We start from the raw sequence: 21,960 nt of genomic DNA on the forward strand, positions 1-21,960 counted from the left end.
GATAAAATAATAAAATTATGCTACACTTTCACTCACACAAATAGAGTACAGAATGGATAAGAAATAGTTGGGTTTGGATTTTAGAGTCCAGAACAAGTAAAAATTAATACACAGTCTGTGGGTTGGATGATTGTGTTGTCTTCCGGCTGAAGTTGTGATCTTGAAGTCTTGCCTTGTGACTGGCCCACCTGGCTCAAGATTTTCTTAGAGACAGAATTGTAGGTGGCTTTCTTTTCCTGGTGTCTCTATCTGTAGCAGTTTGTCGGCTTGGATGGTCCACAGCCGCAGATGGCTTTTAAACTTGTGATGTAATAGGGAGAGAGAGACGTACAGTCCCACTGGGTTGTGCCTGGTTCGCAAATGAAGCCTCTGCTTCAAGATCTCAGTAGCTTGTCTGCTGTGTGTAACAAAACTCCCAGTTTTATACAGCCTGGGGAGATGGTCACGTGGTTCTCTCAATCCCCCTTTGTTTTTCATGAGTTCCGAAGTTTAAAACCCAAAACCCCTCTCAGGTGGTATTGGCAGTGTTTAGAGGGACGTCTCCGCTCATGAATGCCTCAAGATGGCTTTGAATGTCTTGCTAAAGAGGGTGATTTGGATAATCTACTCAGTTAGCCAAAGCATTGTTTTGGATGGGCTTCTTGTTAGACATGTGTTTCCAGTTCAATGTCCTGGAATGTGAGGTATTTCGGATGCAAATTGTGGTGGCCATCTTGGCTGCCAGTTTTTTTTTTAAAAGGTAACTGTAGGATCCCAGCTCCTTTTTTTTAATTAAAAGTTTAATGTTGGTTTCCAACCAATGAATTAAAAATCCTCCTTTGGCAAAGCAGGTTTGCTCGACAAGGTTTTAACCCCTTTGAGTTTTATTTGTCAATTAAACAGACAGGTTTTCTTGTAGGTTTAAAAACAGAAAGTCAATTGTTTATTGATCAATACGCCTTATCCCGAAATTGTCGCATTCGCCCACTCACGCATTCGCTCGCTCGTGCGTGCGCACAGAGAGACGGATAGAGAGCAGAAAAAAGGCTAAGTGATTTTTAAGTTTGGAGAGGGATATCACGATAAACCTGTTGAATTCTCTTGGAAATCGACTTCTCGTGGGTTGCAGGCCTGAGGTGATTGTCGATTTCTCTCTTGGTTGTAAGTTCAGTTGAAGACAGTGGATCGCTTCCAGTTCACTACTGTCTTGTGTAGATGTAGGATTCTACAGCAGGGCACGTGCCTTCTGGTTTGCTGGAAGCAGGCTGCTGGATGTTGCTTTTCTTCTCTCTGTCTGGATTCTCTCTCAGCTCCTTTTTTTAAGGTCAAGCAGTGTTACCTCTCACCACCTGGTAAGAGACGCTCTGGTCTCTTCCCCATGGTGACCGCACAATGGCTCAGGACTATTTCACACCTTCTTTGTTTCAGAAGAAGACATTCAATTCTGGAGTTTTTAGGATGAGTTCAATTGACACCTCTTAGTTTTGAAGATTTTCCTTTGTCCCTGTCAGACAGTTTGAATACACAAAGGCCAAGAACTTTTTCTTTGGTGGCCATTTTGTAATATTCACTTTTTAAAAAGAGGTTCATTTTTAAAAGACAAAGTCAGTTTTTATAACCCTTCCAGTTTTGTTCATAATTGTTGTATCGTTGTACTTCTCGCGTGCGTGACACGATATATAAATAATTATTTGTGTTTTCAATTCTTTTTGTCATACCAATAACGAGCCACTGGGTCCACCTCGTTGTTTAGAATTGAATAGTATGGGTATACATGCATCAGCTTAGCATGTGCTTGTTGCTGTTTATCATTATGGAATGTAGATGCTAAGTCTTTTTTCTCAGATGATTGCACATTGGGATAAGGTATCTTTAAAATGGCTCTTGTTGCTAGAGGAAATTGGCCCTTGCTGAAGAAATTATGTAAGCTTGTATGAATGCAGTTCGTGTTTTTCTTTTTCAGAAGTTAGCTTGCAAGAAAGGTAGTTTAGGACCAGAAGAGGTGAGAAGACCTGCTCTGGCTCTGGTAATGCGTTCCTTGGAAAGTACAAATCTTCTGCTAAGATGTGCTGCAGCAGAGACTCTGGCCAGACTGGCACAGGTAGTAGCTGATGGTGCCTTCACTGCTAGGCTAGCACAGACCAGCTTTGAAAAGTGAGTAAATCAAAATATAAAATGTTCTTTTTGATTGCAGTGCAATAAACCCCATTATTAAAAAAAACTGTTTAGCTTCTGTGTGGGATAATTGTGCCACGATGTTTGATCATGAGTCTTACTGAGCCAGTGCCAGAGTCCCTCCTTGTTCTACACTGAAGCAACTGTAATGGATCTGCACAGGACAATTGTAGATTTTCTGCATAAGAGGAGAAATTAGCTAGGATTCCTATCTTGATCCCTGCAGTAAAATACAGGTTTGTGAATGTACAGTGAAGATGAATCATGCCTTTTTCACTATTGAATCTGCTCCTGAAACTCTTATCTATGTCTTTGTCACCTCCAAATGCAACTATTCAAATGCTTTCCTCACTGGCCTCCTGTTCTCCACCCTCCACAAATGTCAGCTCATGCAAAACTCTGCTACCCATATCCTATCCTCCACCTAGTGCCAATCACCCATCACCCCTGTCCTCACTTTTCTATATTGGTTCCCGGTTCCCCCAATACCTCTTTAAAATTCTATCTATGTGTTTAAGTTCCTCCGTGGCCTTGCCCTTCCTGTCTCTGTAACCTCCTCCAGACCTACAACCCCTTGCCCCCATACTCTTTGCACCTTGAGCTCCAACCACTTGTGCAATTCCCCCCTGCCCCCCACCTTTGCCCACCTTCGGTGGTCATGCCTTCAAGCACTTACTGCAAATGCTCTGGAAGTCCCTGTCCAAACACATCCGCCTCTCTTCTTTCCCCTCTTCCTGTAAGTCCATGTTTAAAATCACATCTAGACCAAATTTTTCATCACCCTCCTAAGTAATACCTACTTCTTGTCGTGGCTCATTTTTCTTCATTAAAGGCACTATGTAAATGCAAGTTGCTGTTGGATGACTGCTGTGAAGCTGTCAAGTAATCTTAAAGGAGTCAGCTGGCTTCTTCTCTCATGAATGTAGGACTGTTGCTTTCTTAGTGAGTGCAGTGTGTCATTGGGCTCATTGAACTTTTATGGACTTTTGATTTAGTGCCAAATGTAGCCTTCATGAAGAAGTTGGAAATTATAGGAGTAGACTTGCTTCTGGAGGCTTGGATTTTTCCCCATTCAGCTCCCAGTTGAAGTCTGACCAGATAGCATTGAGCAAGCTGAAAAAGGGGTGGCAAACTTACCAGTGTGAGCTGTGCAGTTTTACCTGGTTAAATTCTAGCACGACCCCTCTGCACGCTTGGTTCGACCATCTTGTTTCTGTGGACGTGGTTAATTCCTTTATGAGGACAAACAACTCTCATTTATATTGCGCTTTTAACACAGTAACTTGTCCCATGATGTTTCATTAGATGGTCTCAAAATTTTAGACTAACTTATTTGTGTTTCTCGCCTGAGCTATACTAAAGGTTTGCATCAGTGCATAATGAATTGTCTAGTGCAATATGCCTATAGGTTTTCTTTTCAAAAGGGAGGACCCTAGCTCTTGATTGACATTTGTTATTGTTCAGGTTGAGCACCAACTTTTTTTTTACCAAGTGTATTTTAAAACATTAAAGCAATTTACAAACAGTCATACTGGTGATTGTGGTGCCTTCCCCAGCATGCACTTTTATCTATTGAAATTCTGACAGTCATTCAGGACAAAGGATAACTTGAGGGAAAGAAAGTATCTTCAGTGAAAACTGCTTCAGTCTTATAAATGTCTTAATTTAAAAAAAATAAATTTTAGCAAAGATCTTCTACTTAATGGTCATTTTCCGGCAGCCTTTTTGGTCATGTGGTGATCAGTGAGGCATTCAATTAATATCTATTACCATGCACTCTTTACTCAATGGGAGTTGTCACTATTTTCTTTCCTGGATCAGAGACAGTCAGTTATTGGAGAGGTAGTGTGTATGAACTAAATGTTTTAAAAGAGCCAAGGTTCAATTCAGAGTCAAGATAGTTGTCTGCTCGAATGGCAGTAAAGTTGCTCAGGATTTCTGCTGCAGAGTGCATGTGTGTGGATGTCTGATGAGGATGAGTTGGATTTAGGCATGCTGCCCTGCGCAGTTGAATATCGTTTGACATCTTGTTCAGAATCAAGATGGGAAGAATGACGATTCCGAAACTGGACAACAAGTTCATAGGAGGGGAGAAAATTGGTAATTGAAAAAATCCACAATGCTGGCTGATTTCAGGCCACTGAAGAGCCCATTACTGATATACACTTTAAGAAATAACTGGTAACATACTCATAAGCTGCCTTTTCTTTTGATTTCTGGCTTTGCTGTAATTAATTTCCTCTGCACAGATGTTGTTTTCTGTGATCTTGCTGTCACCCCTTCGGGGCTTGTAACTCCCTCCGGAGACTTTGTTTCATTTACTCAATCCAGTATCAATATTACCTGATGCAAATTAAAATAAACTGGTCATCTTTGACACTTGGGTATGCTGCAACTACTAAATGTTTGTCCTATTTGAACCATAAACAATTTTCCAACAAAAATTAGTTGAAAATGCAAATCTGTTTGTATATTTTCATTTCAAGGAAAATTAAAATGTCAGTGCTTCAATCATTAATCATCATGATTTAAGCTGTTAGATCTAAGGTCATACTAATGTTATAGGTGGTATTTCAGAGGCATATCATTGAATTATGTATGACAGATTACAGTCAGAGATTATTCTTCCCCCCCCCCCCCCCCAGCCCCCACAAGAATATTAGTGGAAGATATTTCAGTATTTTTGTTTAAATATGTCTGTTTATAAAAAAATCTGCCATTCAAGAACAACATTTGAATTTCAAAATACATCAGTGAAGAGGACCTAACCAGCTTGATGAACTAACAGTGCTCTATTACAGCATAAATGTTTTTTTTATTATTAGTGCTTCTGTTACTAACAGACAATTATTTTTATGTCACATGTATTCTATCCTTCATATGCCTTCAGCTTCAGAGATTAATAACAATTAGAATTTTCAGGCTAGAGTCATGCTACAGCTTTACAGAAATATGCTCCAAAGTTCCAAATCTCTCCCTCAACTAGGGAAACAGCCAAGTTTACAGTTTTCTCCCTTTAGTAAATTTTGTGGCTATTCTATACAAAGATTATTGAATTGCACTGTGTAATTTTAACTGTGTTGATGACTACAGACTGCAATTCTATCAAATTTATAGCCGAATTAGTGTTGCATCTTTCAATATGGGTTCTTGAGTGCCTTAAGTTTACTAGAGGTTTAACACCAGCATTTTGAACACTGTTGAAGAAATGTGCATTTTTGTAAACTTAATTATAACAATGGAAAAAGTCTTAATCAGCTCATATCTGTACAGTTACTTAAAATATTTTTAAATAACCAATTCTGTTTTGAGTTACAGACCCAATATAGAGCAGCACCTGCAAGGAGGCATGAACTAATACTCTGACTTCTGAATTGTATAATGTAAAACCAAGAAGGGCTTGGGCTAGCACTTTCCTCTATGCTGTGCATTGTAACTGCTGACCTAAAGTTAACCAGAATGTGCGAGCTGCATTTTTGATCCTTCTCAGCATGCTTGTTTTATCTGGCAGCCAAATAGTACAGAAAAGTTAGCTGAGCACCAAATTAAAATGTATACACCAGATGCAAATTTGTTTTTGTAGCTTGTGAATAAATCCATGGATTTCTAGTAACTGCTTCCTTCTTTACAATTTCAGGTTAAAGTCTGCTAGGGATGTGGTATCACGCACAGGACACTCAATGGCCTTAGGTTCCCTTTGTAGGTACCTGGGAGGAATAGTTTCAACTCAACACTTGAATGCTTGTGTCAGTATTCTTTATACTTTATCTCAAGACAGCACCTCACCTGAAGTTCAGGTAATATATATTTTGGCATGTGGAGTCAAAAGGAAATTCTTCCAAATGTGAAAGCATGAAAATTCAGTTTTGATTAAAAATTCTTCTTCAGCTTTGCTACATTGAAGAAATATATTGCCACAACTTTATTAAATTACATCAGGTTTTCATATAATAACAATCCCATCTGAGCTTTGTGAAAATACCTTAATTGACAGATTTACAAGCTGCATAATTTATATGCCTCGTTCTTTTCTAATCTTTTTGGTGCTATATTTCACACGTAAAGTTTTAAAAGTTTATCTCTTTGGGCACTGTGGTACCCTGTGACTGCTAAATAATGATGAATTGAGCTTTAGTTGTATGCTTTCTTGTTAGATGCAAACATTTGGTGTAATGATTGCATTTTTGGAAGGTTGCTTAATTCACTGTTTGTCTAGTTGATAGCCATTTACTGCCTGAGCATTTGAATAATTGCAAACCATGTAAACCATTTCTATTTCTAAAGTATCTATATATTCAAAGTATAATAGAATGTTGTAATATTAATTTGTGTGGAAGAATGCTAAATATTGAGTTAAATGTACTTGTCTGATTTGAAATAGAGTAAGATATCTAATCTGCAATATTTAATGGCACTGAATTGTTAGACAAATGAATATTCCCTCCATGATAGTGTCAGAAAGGATTAATAGTGTACATTGATTTGCCTATCTAACCTAAGAAGCTCAATCCGTTACTTTTGGTTAGTTTGTTTTTGGTGTAAATGTGATTTGTTTATAAAGAAGCTTTGTCAGCAATATCTTTCCAAGGTTGCGGAATTTATCAATTTATTAATGCATGCAGGTAGTATATTAAAAGTATCATTAAAAGATTTAATAGAGTTTATAAATACTCTTCTTGTCTTCACTTGTAGACTTGGGCATTGCACTCCTTGTCATTGTTAATAGATTCCAGTGGTCCAATGTATAATGTCCATGTGGAATCAAGTCTGTCTCTAGTCCTGCTCCTGCTGTTGACTGTGTCTCCTGCTCATGCTGAAGTTCATCAAAGTTTGGGTCGTTGTTTGAATGTGCTTATTACCACATTGGGGCCAGAACTGCAAGGTAACATGTTAGCAGTAATTAAGAAATGAAACCATCCTTTTTATCATTGTAATGAGAATACCCAAGAATATTAGAAATATATTCCCATTGCATGATAAATGCCAGAAAATTATATTATAAGTTAAAATATTAGTATTAATATCGTATTTGTATTTATTACATTGATTTATTTAATGCTCCTCCATCCCCAATAAAGGAATAGGTGTTTTCAATGGAAAGCATAGTTTTTTGTGTGGAAATAGAATTTCTGTTTATTTCATACAATTTTTAAACATGTTTTGAGTTAAAATGAACGCTGTTTTGCCTGAGTAAATGGAAAGTGGAGTTTGGCAGACATGTGACTGCAAGACCTCAGAGGTTGATTTGAACTGGAAGTTAGACAGGATACGAAAATTTGGATTTGGTTGGAAGGCATTTAGCTGGAATCAGACCCCCTGAGAACATTGGTATCTGGTCATCAGCCTGATGTGAATATCCTCTGCCCGTTGTCTCTTTAGTCAGGATTGATGAGATGATCTTGACTTCAGAGGCCTTTGTATTGTTAATTACAATCTCTGTCTTTACTTCTGGGTGGAGAATGAAAACTGTGTTGATGGAGTGGAGATTTTCACTATCCGTGTACAATATTGCATTGTGATGGTCTATGTATTGCTGTCCCAGCCAGAAGACCTGATGCTTATCAGACTGTGTAAGAAATACATGTTATAAAATGTGGTTTAATCCCTGGTTGCATGACTTGTTGTTAAGCATTTTACTAACAGTATCTTAGTGTATTATTCAACCTCTAAGCAAAAATGTTAGTTTTAGCTTTCCAAGAGAGGTTTAATAAAGTGCCACTAATAGGCTTGCTGGCAAAGTTGACACCTATGGAACAAGAGGGAAAGTGGCAGCACAGATACCAAGTTGGCTGAGTGACAGGAAATGGAGAGTAGTGGTGAAAAGTTGTTTTTCAGACTAAGGAGGGTATACAGTGTGATTCCCCAGCGGTCAGTCCAAGGTATATAAATGACCTAAATAGGTGGTAATTTCAGATGAGGCAAAACTTGGAAGTATTGTGAGCTGAGGAGTAAAGCCTGGCTTGGGTATAAAATTAAAACCCGACCCGGGCCTGAGTCATTTAATTTTTTTAAATGCCCGACCTAATAATAAACATATATTTGAAACAGAAAATGATCATAGACTAAAACAAAAGCAATACAAAACAAAACAGTACAGTCCAACCCAACTCGAGCCCAAATGCTGGGCACCAAATACAGACCCGACCCGACCCCGACACACATTGGGTTTGGTCGGGTAGCCAGGCTTTACTGAGGCAGATAGAAATAGATGTGAAAAGGACATAGACAAGCTGGTGGAATGGGCAGACACTTGGCAAATGATATTTAATGCAAAGGAGTGTGAAGTAGGAAGAATGAGGAGAGGCATTATAAAATAAAGGGTACAGTCTAAGGGGGTGGGGATGCTGCCTGAGAGCATGGTGGAGGCAGAGTCAGTCATAGCTTTCAAAAGAGAATTGCTGGTGAGAGAAATTTTGCAAGGCTACAGGCAAAGGGCGAGGGAGTGGGGCAGCTGGGTTGCACTTGCAGGGAGACAGCACGGACACGACGGGCCAAATAGCAGCCTCATGCTGGAGCCATTCTCTTGATTCTTTGCATAGCAGTCATACCATTGCATTTACTGCCATTCAAAGAAGTCAGGCAAACATTGGGCATCCTAAATAACTTTGTGCTTTATACAAGCATTATGGGGTCATTGGATATAACATGTTCACAATCAACAGATGTGAACTGTGGAAGGGCTCCGGTTTTGGGCCAAAGAAGATTTGGTCTACTTACAGAAACGACTTTTTTGCCACAAGCACAAAACAAAAGTGTTAGGGAAAAGGCTGAACTTGATTGAGTTAACTCACTGTAGTGCAGTAAGGATTTAGATTTTAATTTGTTTTCAAAAAAGAATGATTTATTTTCAGGTAGATTTAGTGTTCGTATTTTATTCTTTGTTGATCCTTCCCTCTGTATTTCCTGACCAGGTTCACTTTGGTTTTGCTATGTGATTTTTGCATATTTAAAGAGGAGATCAGCTTGGCTTCGTTAGTAGCCATCTTGCCTATGTATAAGTCCCACTGCAAGACTTGCATAAGGCTGAGACAACATTGTGTCACTAAAGGAGTGCTGCATTACAGAGATAGATTATCTTTGGTTGGGACAGAAAAGCAAAGGCCCCATCTGCTTAATCCAATCATTCAGGGTGGACATGAAAGATGCCATGGCATTATTAAAAGAAGAGTAGGATCTTTGACAATATTTTTCCCTCAGCTGATAAAAACAGATGAACTGGTCATTCATCCTGTTATCCTGTTGCTTATGGGCCCTTGCTATTTGAAAATTGTTTGCTGCATCTACCCACAGAATACATTTTAAAAAGTAATTTATTGGATTGGCAGCATTTTGTGACATCCTAACATCTAATAATGTGCTCGTTTTTATCTTGCTATATTACGATTTCATTATTTTGACAGACGAATTAACAGTGTTATTTAAGTGTAAATTAAATATGCTATTACATTCACGTCATTCTAGAAACATTTCTTGTGGCAAATTGGTGACTAGATATTTTTTCTATCGTTATGCATTATTTGTCGTGTACATGCTGCCCCTCAGTGGCTATATCCAAAAACCACAGTGTTGCACTGATGACACCTAGCTCTACCTCACCACCAGCTCTCTTGACCCTTCCAATGTTTCTAAATTGACAGACTGCTTGTCTGACATCCAGTACTGGATGTGTAGAAATTTTCTCCAATTAACTTTTGGGACAAAACCATTGTCTTCAGCCCCGCTGCAAACTCTATTCCCTATCCACCCATCTCAGCCCTCTCCCTGGCAACTATCTGAAGCTGAACCAGACTGTTTGCAACTTTGGTGTTATATTTGACCCTGAGATAAGCTTCCAACCACATATCCACGCCATCATTAAGACCACCCATTTCTACCTCTGTAACATTGCCCGACACCGTCCCTACCTAAACTCACCTGCTGAAATTCGTGCCTTTGTTACCTCTGGAGTTGATTATTCCAACACACTCCAGGCCAGCCTTCCATGATCTACCCCTTATAAACTTGAGGTCATCCAAAACTCTGCTGCCTGTGTTCTAACTCACACTGTCCCATTCACCCATCACCCTTGTGCTTATTGACTTACATTGGTTCCCAGTTAAGCAATACCTTGATTTTAAAATTCTTAACCTTGTTTTAAAATAATATCCGTAATCATCTTCAGCTGCAGAAACATCCGAGATGGTCCTCTAATTCTGGCCTCCTGAGTACCCTGGTTTTAATTCCTGCACCCTTAGTGGCCATGCCTTCAGCTGACACGGTGCTAAGCTCTGGAATTCCCTCCTTAAATCTCTCTGTCTGTCTCTCCCTTTCTTTCCTCCTTTTAAGATGTACCTTTTCGACCAAGCTTTTGGTCATCTGCCCTCATGTATCTTTATGTGACTTGGTACCTATGAGCACCTCGGGACACTTTATTACATTAAAGGTGCTGTATAAATGCAGGTTGTTGTATTGATAGAACAGAGTGATCCTGGACAAATTTTTTTTGTAAGGTCCACTGCTGGAAAATGTAATGTTTTCAATCTATACTGAATATCGAAGAAATTCAGAACTCACTGTTCCAATAATTAAAAATAAATAATCTATGTATATTTAATTCCTAGGCAACAGCACATCTGTCCCCCTGTTAAGAACTTCCTGCCTAGTTGGCTGTGCTGTGATGCAGGATAACCCTGATTGTCTTGTGCAGGCACAAGCCATCTCCTGCCTCCAGCAGCTACATATGTTTGCACCACGTCATGTCAACCTTTCCAGCCTTGTCCCCAGTCTGTGTGTAAGTATACCACTTGGATATATCCTTTTTTTAATATTTGATTTTCGGTACCTAAAACTTACATTTCTTAAGTGTGCCATCCGTAAATCCTAAATTGGTTGTAGCCCTTGCTGTGACTTAAACTGTATGTCACCTAAGCTGTACAGCTTTTGTTTATTTTTAAGGAGCATGTTATGTTAACCATACACAGTGCCAGGGTCAGATAATAGATCAAACAGACAAATATGGGGCCCCTAATAAAACTCACCGTAATGCAGGAAAATTGCATACAACCAGTGGCACAGACTTATTTAAGCGGAATGTATTGTAATATGATTTACTTCATTTGCTAATGTGTGTAAACAGTATAAGGGACTTTTTCTTGCATTTTGCAACACGCTTGTGATTTAATGGATTGGATTTTAAGTGCGTATCAAGAGGTCGCCAACACTAAGAATTCTTCACCGACTCTGCACAGTGAAATTATTTTTGTGGCAGTGTGCAGACTCTGGGTAGTGAATCAGAGCGCAGTGCTATGTGTAGTGTCAAGTTCTTGCTAGAAATGTTATAATTGGCACCATCGTTTCCATTTGTTGAACAAATGTGACATAACCAGTGTGTTGTTGTGACTGGTCTGTCATTTGTTCTTTTGCACAGGAAATCTTATTGGATAATTCTGTTTGGGTAGGTTGTCTCCCTCATTCCGCCCATTTCCCACCCACTTCCCACCTACCACCACCCCCCAAACAAGTGTTGGTTTGATGTGTTTGGATACCTTTTTATATTGGTTTGTTTTTAGCTCTGTCTTTATTAATCAATCTAACAACTTGGCTGAGCATGCAAAATGAATACCAACAAGCTGTGTGATGTAACCTCCCTACTGATAACCCTTGGCTAAAGCTGTATTTGACTTAATTTTCTAATGTACTTTCCTTATTTGACTAGCATCACTTGCATCTGTGGGCTGCACAAAGATGGCAGTAACCAGTACTGATTAATACTGCAAATGGTTTGGCTTTTTATTATTTGCTTGATCATGCAAGAAGCTCTCCAGAGCCTTGAGATTGTGATGACCAGAGTATGTATTGTGATAGCTGTTGGCAGGTTTTCCTCACTTGAGATTCTTTCAGTTTTTTGCTGGTTTCCTGAAACTAATTGATTTATATCTATCAACTGATGCAATATGTGCTGCTGATTTCACACGTTAACTTGCAGAGGGTAATAGTTTTGCGAAAAGTAATGCCACAGGGTTACAGTTTACTTTAATTGTTAACTTTTGCCTGTTCTTTTGTGCTTGGTAGTAATTGTCAGCATTTCTTTATGTTTGCAGGTGAGTGCACTACTAAATTCATATGCATTAATTTTACATTCAAAGCTTGATCTTGGTTCAGCTGTTTAAAATCACACTTAGTTTTGTATTATTAAAACAAGCTTTAAATTACCTTTTGTGCAACTTGTAATGAATTGTTTTGACTTAAATTCTAGCACAAGTAATTGGTATGGTAACGCCCACTAATCAGTTACAGTGCAGAATCCAATATATAATGCTGTGCAACCTTGAATGAAATAAAAGTATTCAATGAACTAACAATGACACAAGTGTGCAAATTATAACAATATTCTGCTTAAATTTATATGCATCATATTTTTCCAGAAAGATATCCAGTTACAGTTTTTGTGGATTTTAAGCCTAGCATGTACTATTTTCACATTATATATTTATGTTGCACCAAACACTTTATTTCAAAAAAAGACTGCAGCTCTCCTATGACTAAGTGCTAAGTTCATTGCTTCATGTGGAGCCACACAAGACAGACCAACAGTCCCATGATCATTCTGGTCTGCAGTCAATTAGTTGGGGGACTGTAGGGAGATTACTATTGACAACAGCTCTGAGCTAGAATGGAAAGGGAAAGAAAACAGCCAGAGACCCTATTCTTGATCACTATCCACCAGTTCCTCCTGCAAAGTACAGATGGAAGAGTTGTGTGAAAATTGAATTTTGGGCTTGTTTGTTCTGTCATGCCACAGTGGATTAGTCTTTATAATCTCAACCCATGCACGAAGAACATGTCTTCTAGCACCTAGACCATGTACATGTGGTACCTGATTCAGCACCTTCAGGAATGGACTAGGGATACACATTTATGTTAACATAGCTATCACAGCTGCAGTTTGTTTCTCTACATTGTTAATGGTCATAAGCTCAGGTTTTGTTGAAAAAATAATGAGTTTAATGGCATTGCCGTTACTAATTTGCAAATTGTCCAGCAACTTGTGGTGAGGAAGAGATACCCTGTGAATTGTTAATCGCTACAGGTTGCTGGACAAGTTGCACTGCTGCAGTCTGACCTCAACAAAAATGGAATTTCACCCTCAGCCTGCTCGAGAGATTCATGGAATTGCTGCATTTGTACATTAATTGCCAGTTAAACTTCCCACAGAAAGTTAGGGCTGCTACTTAACAGGGTAAGTACCATTTTAAGAGATTTATGTTCCTGCATTGACACTTATCTTCTCTGGTCCAGAAATGAAACAATTTAAACTGTGGAGTCTTATTCCCACAGGTAAATTGTTCGAGAATTTTAAATTTCTTTTATTTTTTTCTCTCTCTTTCTCTACCTGTTTTGACTATAATTTGCCATATTTTTTCTCCATTCCTCTTTCTTTCGAAATCTTTAAATCTCATTGACTAAGGATGTAGATCGGTGGCGCTGTTGACCATCAAGGTCCCAGATGCCCCGCAGTCCTTGTTATGAGTTCACACTTCAGCAACTTGCAGGGGGAAAAAAATTAGAGCTAAAGGGTGAAAGGAAAAAAAAGTACAACTAAAAGGATACATTGCAAAATGCCCAACTCCAGCAAACCTGGTCCATCGTGTTTGGCTGTCTGATTTGAATTCCTAAATCTACTACTTTTAAATGGTATTTGCGTTAGTGGTGACAAGTGTTCTTTTCCTTTTTATTAGTATTTATGCTTCCAACTTATGTTAGTAACATCCCTTCCAATGCACACAGTATCTTTTTTTAATTAAATTGTGAACTACACTTTCAAGGCTATGTAATATAAAGCCCATCTCTAGATGTTCTGCGAATGTAGGCCTTCTCGTGGTAATTGTTGCTGCAAAAAAGAGAGCTTGCTTGGCCACTCCAAGCTGCATTAAGAGTCACATCTGTAGGTCGGGTTGTTAGTCATGTGGGTTTTTATGACTACCTGTCAGCTTTCATGGTCATTATTTCCTGATTCCAAATGAAAAATTAACATTCATTTAATTCACCCTCACAACATGCCATGAAGGGATCTGAACTCCCAACATCTGGGTTACAAGTCAAATATCATAACCACCACATTGCTTTATCCGAAGTTCAGACTTGAGGTCTGTTTTTGGGTCTCTGCAAAGCTGCTGGAAGATTAAAGTGGAAGTGTAGATGTGAACCATTGCAACACAATGTATTGAAACAGTGGTGTTCTGTTTCACCATGATGTCCTTTGAGAATTGAGGTTCTTCACTCCAGCTTTTGTTGAAAGGTATGAAGAGACAACTGTCTCTGGCCATAGTCATTGGTTGTAATTTAGTTTTTTGCAAATAGAAAAGATTGTATGTTTCCCAGTGTCATATTTCTGGTGGTTGAAGTGAATCTGTTGCATAAATGTAAATTTTTGTTCATCTGTAGGCAGTTGCTGGTCATCTCTAGCTTGAGTCTTCTACTTAACTTCCGCTGGCTTGCACTGTAATAGATTCCAATACTCTTAGAGTAGAGATAAAAAGGAAACTTCTTCAAATGAAATTTATTTTGGCTGTCCTTTCTCTGTCTTTCCTGTTGGATTTGTGCCACAGTTCAGTGCTTTATATCTTATGTGGAGTCATTCCCTTCTAAATTCAAGACATGGTTCTTTGATTACTCTTGGCATATCTACACCAAGTTAAATGCAAACGTTTAATTACTTCTGTGCACTCTGCTCAAACTAGATTGCTCCATTGAATTTGTGATAACAGTCCTTGCTATTTTGCTTGATCCTTTAAGAATGATTGGATCTGTGCTATACTAAAGAAGAAGATAAATCTAAGGAGATGCATTCTTTCTGTCCTGATGAGTTGGTGGTGAGGGAAGGTAACACATATTCCACACAAGGCATATTTGTAATAGGTTAGAAAATATTTTCATAACATCTTCAGGGAAATCCATGCTTCCCTCCTCAGCCACGCTATAACTATGAACTGTGTTATGGAGAGAGACTAAGTGCATCATAGGACAGCTTCATTCACTAGAATTGGAGCAATTCCTTAGAATACACTGATAACTGATTCGGAGCTGTACAACCCTAGAAAACAAATTATTCATTGGGTGCTGTTAAGTGTAATATATATTTATAATTGTTACTGGGATGCCATTCCACAAATGTTGGGCTGTTCTATAGAGGCTTGTCTTTTTTTTTAGTAATTTTGCCTCTTCTGTCACTTCTTCCTTGTGTACATTGTGTACTCAATACCCAAGTACAGCTGTGGAAGAGAAGAATGATGTCCTTATTTGTTATGATAAGGAATGTTAACTCCAGGAGTAGAACCATATTGTTTTTGTGGTGATCCAAGGATCAAGCAAGGGCTCAAAAGACCACCTCCTCCTGCAGTTTAAAAGTGAGCCATATAATTTCATTTTCATGAGTCTTTGCAGATGGTTTTACTTGTGCAGAGGGTGTCTAATTTCTTCCTCTCTGCTTCCCCCCCCCCCCCCCAACCGCAAACAAATTTTCTTAGCACTATGATTGAAACTGTACAAGGGGCTCACTAAATACATACATTTCTGGTGCTAAGGTTTTTTCTGCTACTGAAAAACTCTACCCTCTTCAATTTAAAAGTTGTGTTAAAATCAATACTTACAAGATAAAATATAGAACAACTCTATATCAAATACCTAAACCACTCTAAGTATGTGTTTTTTTTTTGTTAGTAAGCACGGGGAAATTTCCCATGATTAGCAATATGATATCACTTCTGCAAATCCAGCTCGTACTGGACGAGATAAACTATGTTAAGTTTGGATGGAAACAATGTAATCTTTTACAATTGGATCTGAATTGTGAATAGATATCTATGATACTTTGTTAACGGTAAAATGCTGATTATATTTCAGTATAACTTATCGATCATCATTGATTTGAGTGTGTATCTGATTCCAGTGTTTTGTTTCTTGGGTAAGAGGGGAAAACATATTGCATTATCTCTTCCCAAGGTTGACTGCTTTCACTACAGAGGATTTTTCTCCTTTAGGTAAATCTCTGCAGTTCACACCTGCTGTTGAGACGTGCTGTGATTGCATGCCTACATCAGCTTGCGCAGAGGGAAGCTGCTGAGGTTTTGGAACATGCCATGGTTCTTGCCAAGGATTCCAGTAGAGCAAGTTGTAAGCTTGGTAAGATGTTTGATTGAGTGCTATAGAAGTTCTGAACTTGGTATGCTGTCAAATGCATCAAAAACAAACTTTGAGAGCATCAGTTTTGGAACAGTTTGCACTTGTAGCATGCCTTTAAAGTACAAAAAGGTGAGAAAGCACCTCACAGAACTAGAAATAATTGGACACTAAGTACTGGTGGTGGAAAGGTTAGGTGTGGTTACTGAAGGTTGCGCAAAGGGAAAGAGGTAGCAAGGCAGAAGGGTTGCAGTGTAATGCATCCATTGAGGATAACTCCGGTGACATCCTAAACAGAGAAAATCAATATTTTTATTCATTTTATTTAATATCTAGCTTCCTCGCTGTACTAGAGTAGTGATAGTAAGTAGTGTCTTAGTATTGCGAATAGTTTCTTCAGCAACAGTAACTGTTTATCAAAAGCTTTGGGTATAATGTATTATAAGAATTGGTGACATTAGTGTTGAGTGCCATGTTATTAAAAATCAATTATTATTGTTGCACAAACAAAAAGATGGTGCTGCAAATTAATAGAAATGTCTTCCACTGTTTTATTCTAGAAAGCCAGTTGGTGAAGGATAGACCTGGAGCCAATCTTTACATACATACTTTTATAAGCATTTATTGACAAGCGTTCAACTGGACAAGCATGCACCTTCTAAGCCAATAACCACAGTTTGTCTATTTATAGGGGCACAAGTGAATCCCCAGTTAATGTCCACCACTGCATACAATTAAATATAATTAGTATGCCCTAAATGGATTTCTTCTGGATTTTTGTGTTTGTTCTGCTTAATTTTTAGGAGCATGTAAGGGAGTGAGTAATTGCCATAGTTTGCAACTTCAAGAAAGCTTAAAAAGCCATTCTCAACTATCAGTGACACAAAATTGTGCATTGCTGCAGAGTAAAAAGTACTGCTGGTTCAGCATGCCATCAGTGCCATGGTTCATACTATGCAGTGATAGCAAATGGAGAGTAAAGCACTCTCTTCAATGACCCATCATAACATATAATTTGTTTTACAAAATATTAGCACTAATTAACTGCAGTCAGAACTCTCTAGTATGCTTCAGAAATGTTCTACAATGTAGGATTCATTAGTAAGGGAAGCACAAAAATTAGATGTCAGGGAGATCTACTCAGATCAACTTTTATCTTTGAAAAATTAAATTAAGGTAGTTTGAGAACTGGAGATTCACAGTAGAATGAAGTCCTGCCGTCTTAACTGTCAATCAGAAAATGTGGTTGTGGAGAAGAATGCTGACCTTGTCTTTATTTTCAGACGTTAATATTGGTGAAACTGGCCTGGAAGGAGCCCTTTTCAGCTTACTAGACAGAGAATCAGACCAACGTCTTTGTCAAGACATTCGGGAAACTCTAAACCATATCCTATCGTCCATGACTGTTGAAAAACTTTCTCATTGGTTAAAGTTATGCAATGATGTTCTATCTGCCTCAGCTGGTGCGTTGAAGTTTTTAATATGGGAAATGTGTTAGTCTCCTGTCAAGCATGTGAAACTGGTTTTATTGCACTCTGACATGGAAGATTTTGTTAGTCTCTTACCTCTTTGTTGATTTCCACCTTCTCAGGACCATTTCTATCTTTAAGGACAAATTGGTGACATATTGCCCATATAGATCTATAGCCAAGCAGCAAGGGGTGACTTTACAAATTTTCCCTCCCTCTGGGGAAGTATCTAACCTAGAATTATTATCTAGCTGTGATGGCATGCTGAGTTTGAGAACTGAGTTTGTACATGTAATTGTGAGTGTGTACGTGGACTCCACTGCTCTGGTGGAACTGTTCTACATGACTCCATTTTAAAATCTGATCAGCATATTGTGTTCAAATTTAATATATTTTTGTGCTATTTGCATGCCATTATTTATTTTCAGTTGTAAGTTAATGTATCTTTTTAAAAAATACATAAATTATGATTTGTGCTCCAGATTTCACCACCACAGTCCCCGTAGACACTACTCAGGAAGAGGAGGATGATTCAATACTTACCTCAAGAAAAAATGATCAATTCCAGCCAATCATCACACCACGCTGGCCTACAAGGGTGTTTGCGGCAGAATGTGTATGTCAAATCATTACACAGTGTGAGAACTTAGATGCTGCTCATTTTGATCTGGCCATGGCTCAGGGAAAAAAACTACAACACCCTAAGAGTAAGTGGTTATGTAGGGACCCGGAAAGTTGTTTTCCTTTAGGGGGAAGGGGTAAAGGATGTAGCTTATTCAGAGGTCTGTTATACCTATGCTCAGTTTAATATTACAATTATCAAAATGTGAAACTGGATGGATTTCACTGAGGATTTTAAAAATATTTTGTTCATATTTAATATGCTATGCACACAATTTTTAAATACTGTTTGCAGGTGATTTCTTAGTGATCCATCTGGCAGATTTGATCCGCATGGCTTTCATGGCTGCTACAGATCACAGTAATGCTCTGCGGCTGTCTGGCCTTGAAACACTACTTGTTATCATCAGGAAGTTTGCAACTATCCCTGAACCAGAGTTTCCTGGTCATGTAATCCTTGAACAATACCAAGCAAATGTAAGTAACAGACAAAGTAGTTCAGTTTATATGGTGTCTTTTGTGTCAATAATCTTTTACAGCCAATGGATTATTTTGAAGTAAAATAATTGCTTTGTAGCCATACACAGGATTTAATTTGCATGCAGTAAACTCCCACAAGCAGCATGTGGGTGAATGAAAATAAGTTGAAATATTGTAATGCTTTTGTATTTGGAGAATTAAATCTATTCTTGTTTCATCATTTATCAGACTGCTTGTCAGACATCTAGAACTAGATGAGCAGTAATTTCCTCCAATTAAATGTTGGGAAGACTGAAGCGATTGTCACCAAGTTCTGTTCCTTAGCTACTGACTCGATGCCCCTCCCTGGCAACTGTCTGAGACTAAACCAGACTCTTCACAACCTTGCTGTCATATTTGACCCCAAGATGAGCTTCCGACCACTTATCCGCACCATCAGGGGGGCCACCCATTTCCACCTCTATAACATTGCCTGACTTTGCCCCTGCCTCAGCTCCTCTACTGCTGAAACCCTCATTCTGCATTCATCTAATTCTCGCCTCTTGAGAATCCCCCAATTTTAATTGCTGTACCATTGGTGGCCATGGCTGCCTAGGCGCCAAGCTCCGAAATTCGCTGCCCAAATGTATTTGCCTCTGTACCTCTTTCTTTATGACACTTGTCATGAAGACCTCCACCTGCCAAGCATGAGGCATATTAATTTTGTCATATGAGCATTAATTTTACACTGTTGCTGGAGTGAAGAAATGACTTGCTTAAAGAGATCATCAGGCGTTTGGCTGAAGGACATTTGCATACTAAGAGACAGTGCTTGGAAAGACAAAGCAACTACTCACTCGTCCAATTAACCCAAATGGATTTTGATCAGACATTGAAGGTGTAAGGAAGTTTGCATTCCAGTGTCTGCTTAGATGGAGAATTCACAAACACTCGAGTGGCTAAACCAGCTGGTCACATGACTAACCTGCTGGCCCAGGACAGTTTGAAGACAGACTGCAAATTGCAACTGAACCTGGAACAAGAGAGCATCCTCCTGGCTGGCTCTCTATTGCTTTCTCACAAACCTCTGGACCCAATGAAGTCACTTAAACCTCAAGACAGAAAAGACTCCTGCATCGAAACAAGTTGACACGTGCACTGGGCCCCAATGAGCAGCAAGACTTACCGGCAACCAAAGACTCCACATCAAACTCAAAGGACTGTAAATACACCCAGCTATTGCCTCAAACTTTTCCCCTTTATTCTTTCTACGTTTTCTGTCTCAGTTTGCATGTGTGTTTATCGCGTATGCATGCTAGCGTAGTCGCGTTGCGTGCTCAAGGTCATTAACCGGATTAGAGTTTAAGGTTAATAAACTTCCACCTTCCTTGTTTAAGAAAACCTGTCTGATTTCTTTTCCTGACAATTGGAAAGCAGTGAACAAGGATTCACTGAGGGGGGAGCTAAAACACAGTGTTTTTAAAATTAAACCCTGTTACGGTAAAACCAGGCAAAGGCTGGTGGATCCCTAGACCCCTTTCTCACCTGGTCATAACACACTGATTAAAACCTACCTCTTTGACCAAGCTTTTGGCCAATTGACCTAATATTACCTTTTGTGGCTCAGTGTCTAATTTTGCTTTGTAATACTTTTGTGAAGTGCCTTGGGGCGTTGCATTACCTTAAAGACACTATACAAATATGTTATCAGGGCTTAAAGTTGTAACCTTAAGAGTACTACACCATTTTGTAAATATCCTGCTATTTGGTCTCATTCCAAAATGTTCTCCCTGATAACCTCCACCTTGCTCCCTCTTCTTTCCTTTTAAAAGCGTCTTTAAAGCTGCCTCCTTGATCCTACCTCCTTCACCTTACCTTCTGTCACCACCCCTAAATGTCTCATATCATTGCTTAGTGTCTCTTTGAAGTTCTTTGGACTTTTAATTGCTATAGAAGTGCAAATTATTGTTGGAACAAAGGAAGGCAGGATTCCTGTTTCTGATTAGTGTCTTGAGATTCCTGCTGGCAAAGCTGCATGTATGGCTAATGGGTGAAGACAGGATAAGCAGTCTGCAGACTCTCACTCAAGTTGAAGAATGACCACTTCTTGCATCCATGGAACCATAACAGGATCTTCAGAAAAGGAAGAAGAAAATTGAGGGGAAAATATTATGTAATAGTAACATAATGTTTATTCAGTTTGTGATACAGTGTCATTGGTGCAGAGTTGAACTCTGAAGTGAACTCCTGGCATTATGTGCACAGGGATCAAACTTCTTTATGGAATATATCAACCCTGTTAGCCCTTTGAATTCTTGCTTTTTTAAAAGCAACTTAGTAAATTTTCAGCACAAGGCAACACAAGTGATGGTGTTTGGGGAAGTTAGATGGAAGTACAGTTGCGTCCAACATATTCTTCAATTTGTGCCCTTTGTATTGGGCTGCTCATAGGCACAACCGCTGACAAAATTAGGATAGGTGCACTGAAGATTTGTTCGTATCCCTTCGCTTACTGACACAGGCTAACCATTCTTGAAAATAAATTTGAGCAAATCATTTGACACAGTGGTTCTGAAGTATTTCACTTTTTGCCTTGCCAAAAATGGCACTTGCTTGACACCAATAAAACTTGCCCATAGCAATTGACTAAAATGAAAAATTAAACATCTATAATAATAATCAGTTTTTGTCTGTACAGACTGTTTTGATTGGCCAGTTTAAGGGGCATGTCTGTTGGTGGGTTCATTTGGTGGACAGTGCCTGGCGCAAGTAGAGACACATTGCGTGTGTGGAGGACTGAATAATGTCAGGTTAACTAAAAGAATACATCAGCGTTGATTCTTAAATGAAGATGATGGTAACAGTCTGTACCCTCCCATGGGCATACCATCGCAAGCTTAGACTCAAGGAAGAAGCAGTTATAATGTTGCTACGAAACTTGAATCCTAAACAAGGACTTCATCAAGGGAACAAGACTGGTAGTTAGGAAGTTGTTTTTTATGTTGGATGCTGAAATTATGACAGGCAGATTCCAACGAAATAGTGTTTATTCCTTGAATAATATTGAGCCTATTGTATGTAAACCTGCCTTTCAACTCAA

General features: G+C 38.8%; 1 protein-coding gene across 3 annotated transcripts in view; it reads left to right on the forward strand.

The window, feature by feature from the left end:
- heatr5a (HEAT repeat containing 5a) overlaps positions 1 to 21,960 on the forward strand; it is a 117,740-nt gene that overhangs the window by 51,325 nt on the left and 44,455 nt on the right. For 2 of the 3 annotated variants that reach the window (XM_068039346.1, XM_068039348.1), the window contains 9 exons: positions 1,943 to 2,133; positions 5,792 to 5,951; positions 6,847 to 7,036; positions 10,755 to 10,924; positions 11,561 to 11,587; positions 16,173 to 16,314; positions 17,595 to 17,774; positions 18,263 to 18,487; positions 18,697 to 18,878. In XM_068039346.1, the coding sequence (XP_067895447.1) occupies positions 1,943 to 2,133; positions 5,792 to 5,951; positions 6,847 to 7,036; positions 10,755 to 10,924; positions 11,561 to 11,587; positions 16,173 to 16,314; positions 17,595 to 17,774; positions 18,263 to 18,487; positions 18,697 to 18,878 (1,467 nt within the window). The remainder of the gene's footprint in view (positions 1 to 1,942; positions 2,134 to 5,791; positions 5,952 to 6,846; positions 7,037 to 10,754; positions 10,925 to 11,560; positions 11,588 to 16,172; positions 16,315 to 17,594; positions 17,775 to 18,262; positions 18,488 to 18,696; positions 18,879 to 21,960) is intronic. The other variant, XM_068039347.1, reaches the window with a different exon arrangement.

Source organism: Heterodontus francisci, chromosome 9 (assembly GCF_036365525.1).
Source record: "Heterodontus francisci isolate sHetFra1 chromosome 9, sHetFra1.hap1, whole genome shotgun sequence".
Lineage (NCBI taxonomy): Eukaryota > Metazoa > Chordata > Chondrichthyes > Heterodontiformes > Heterodontidae > Heterodontus > Heterodontus francisci.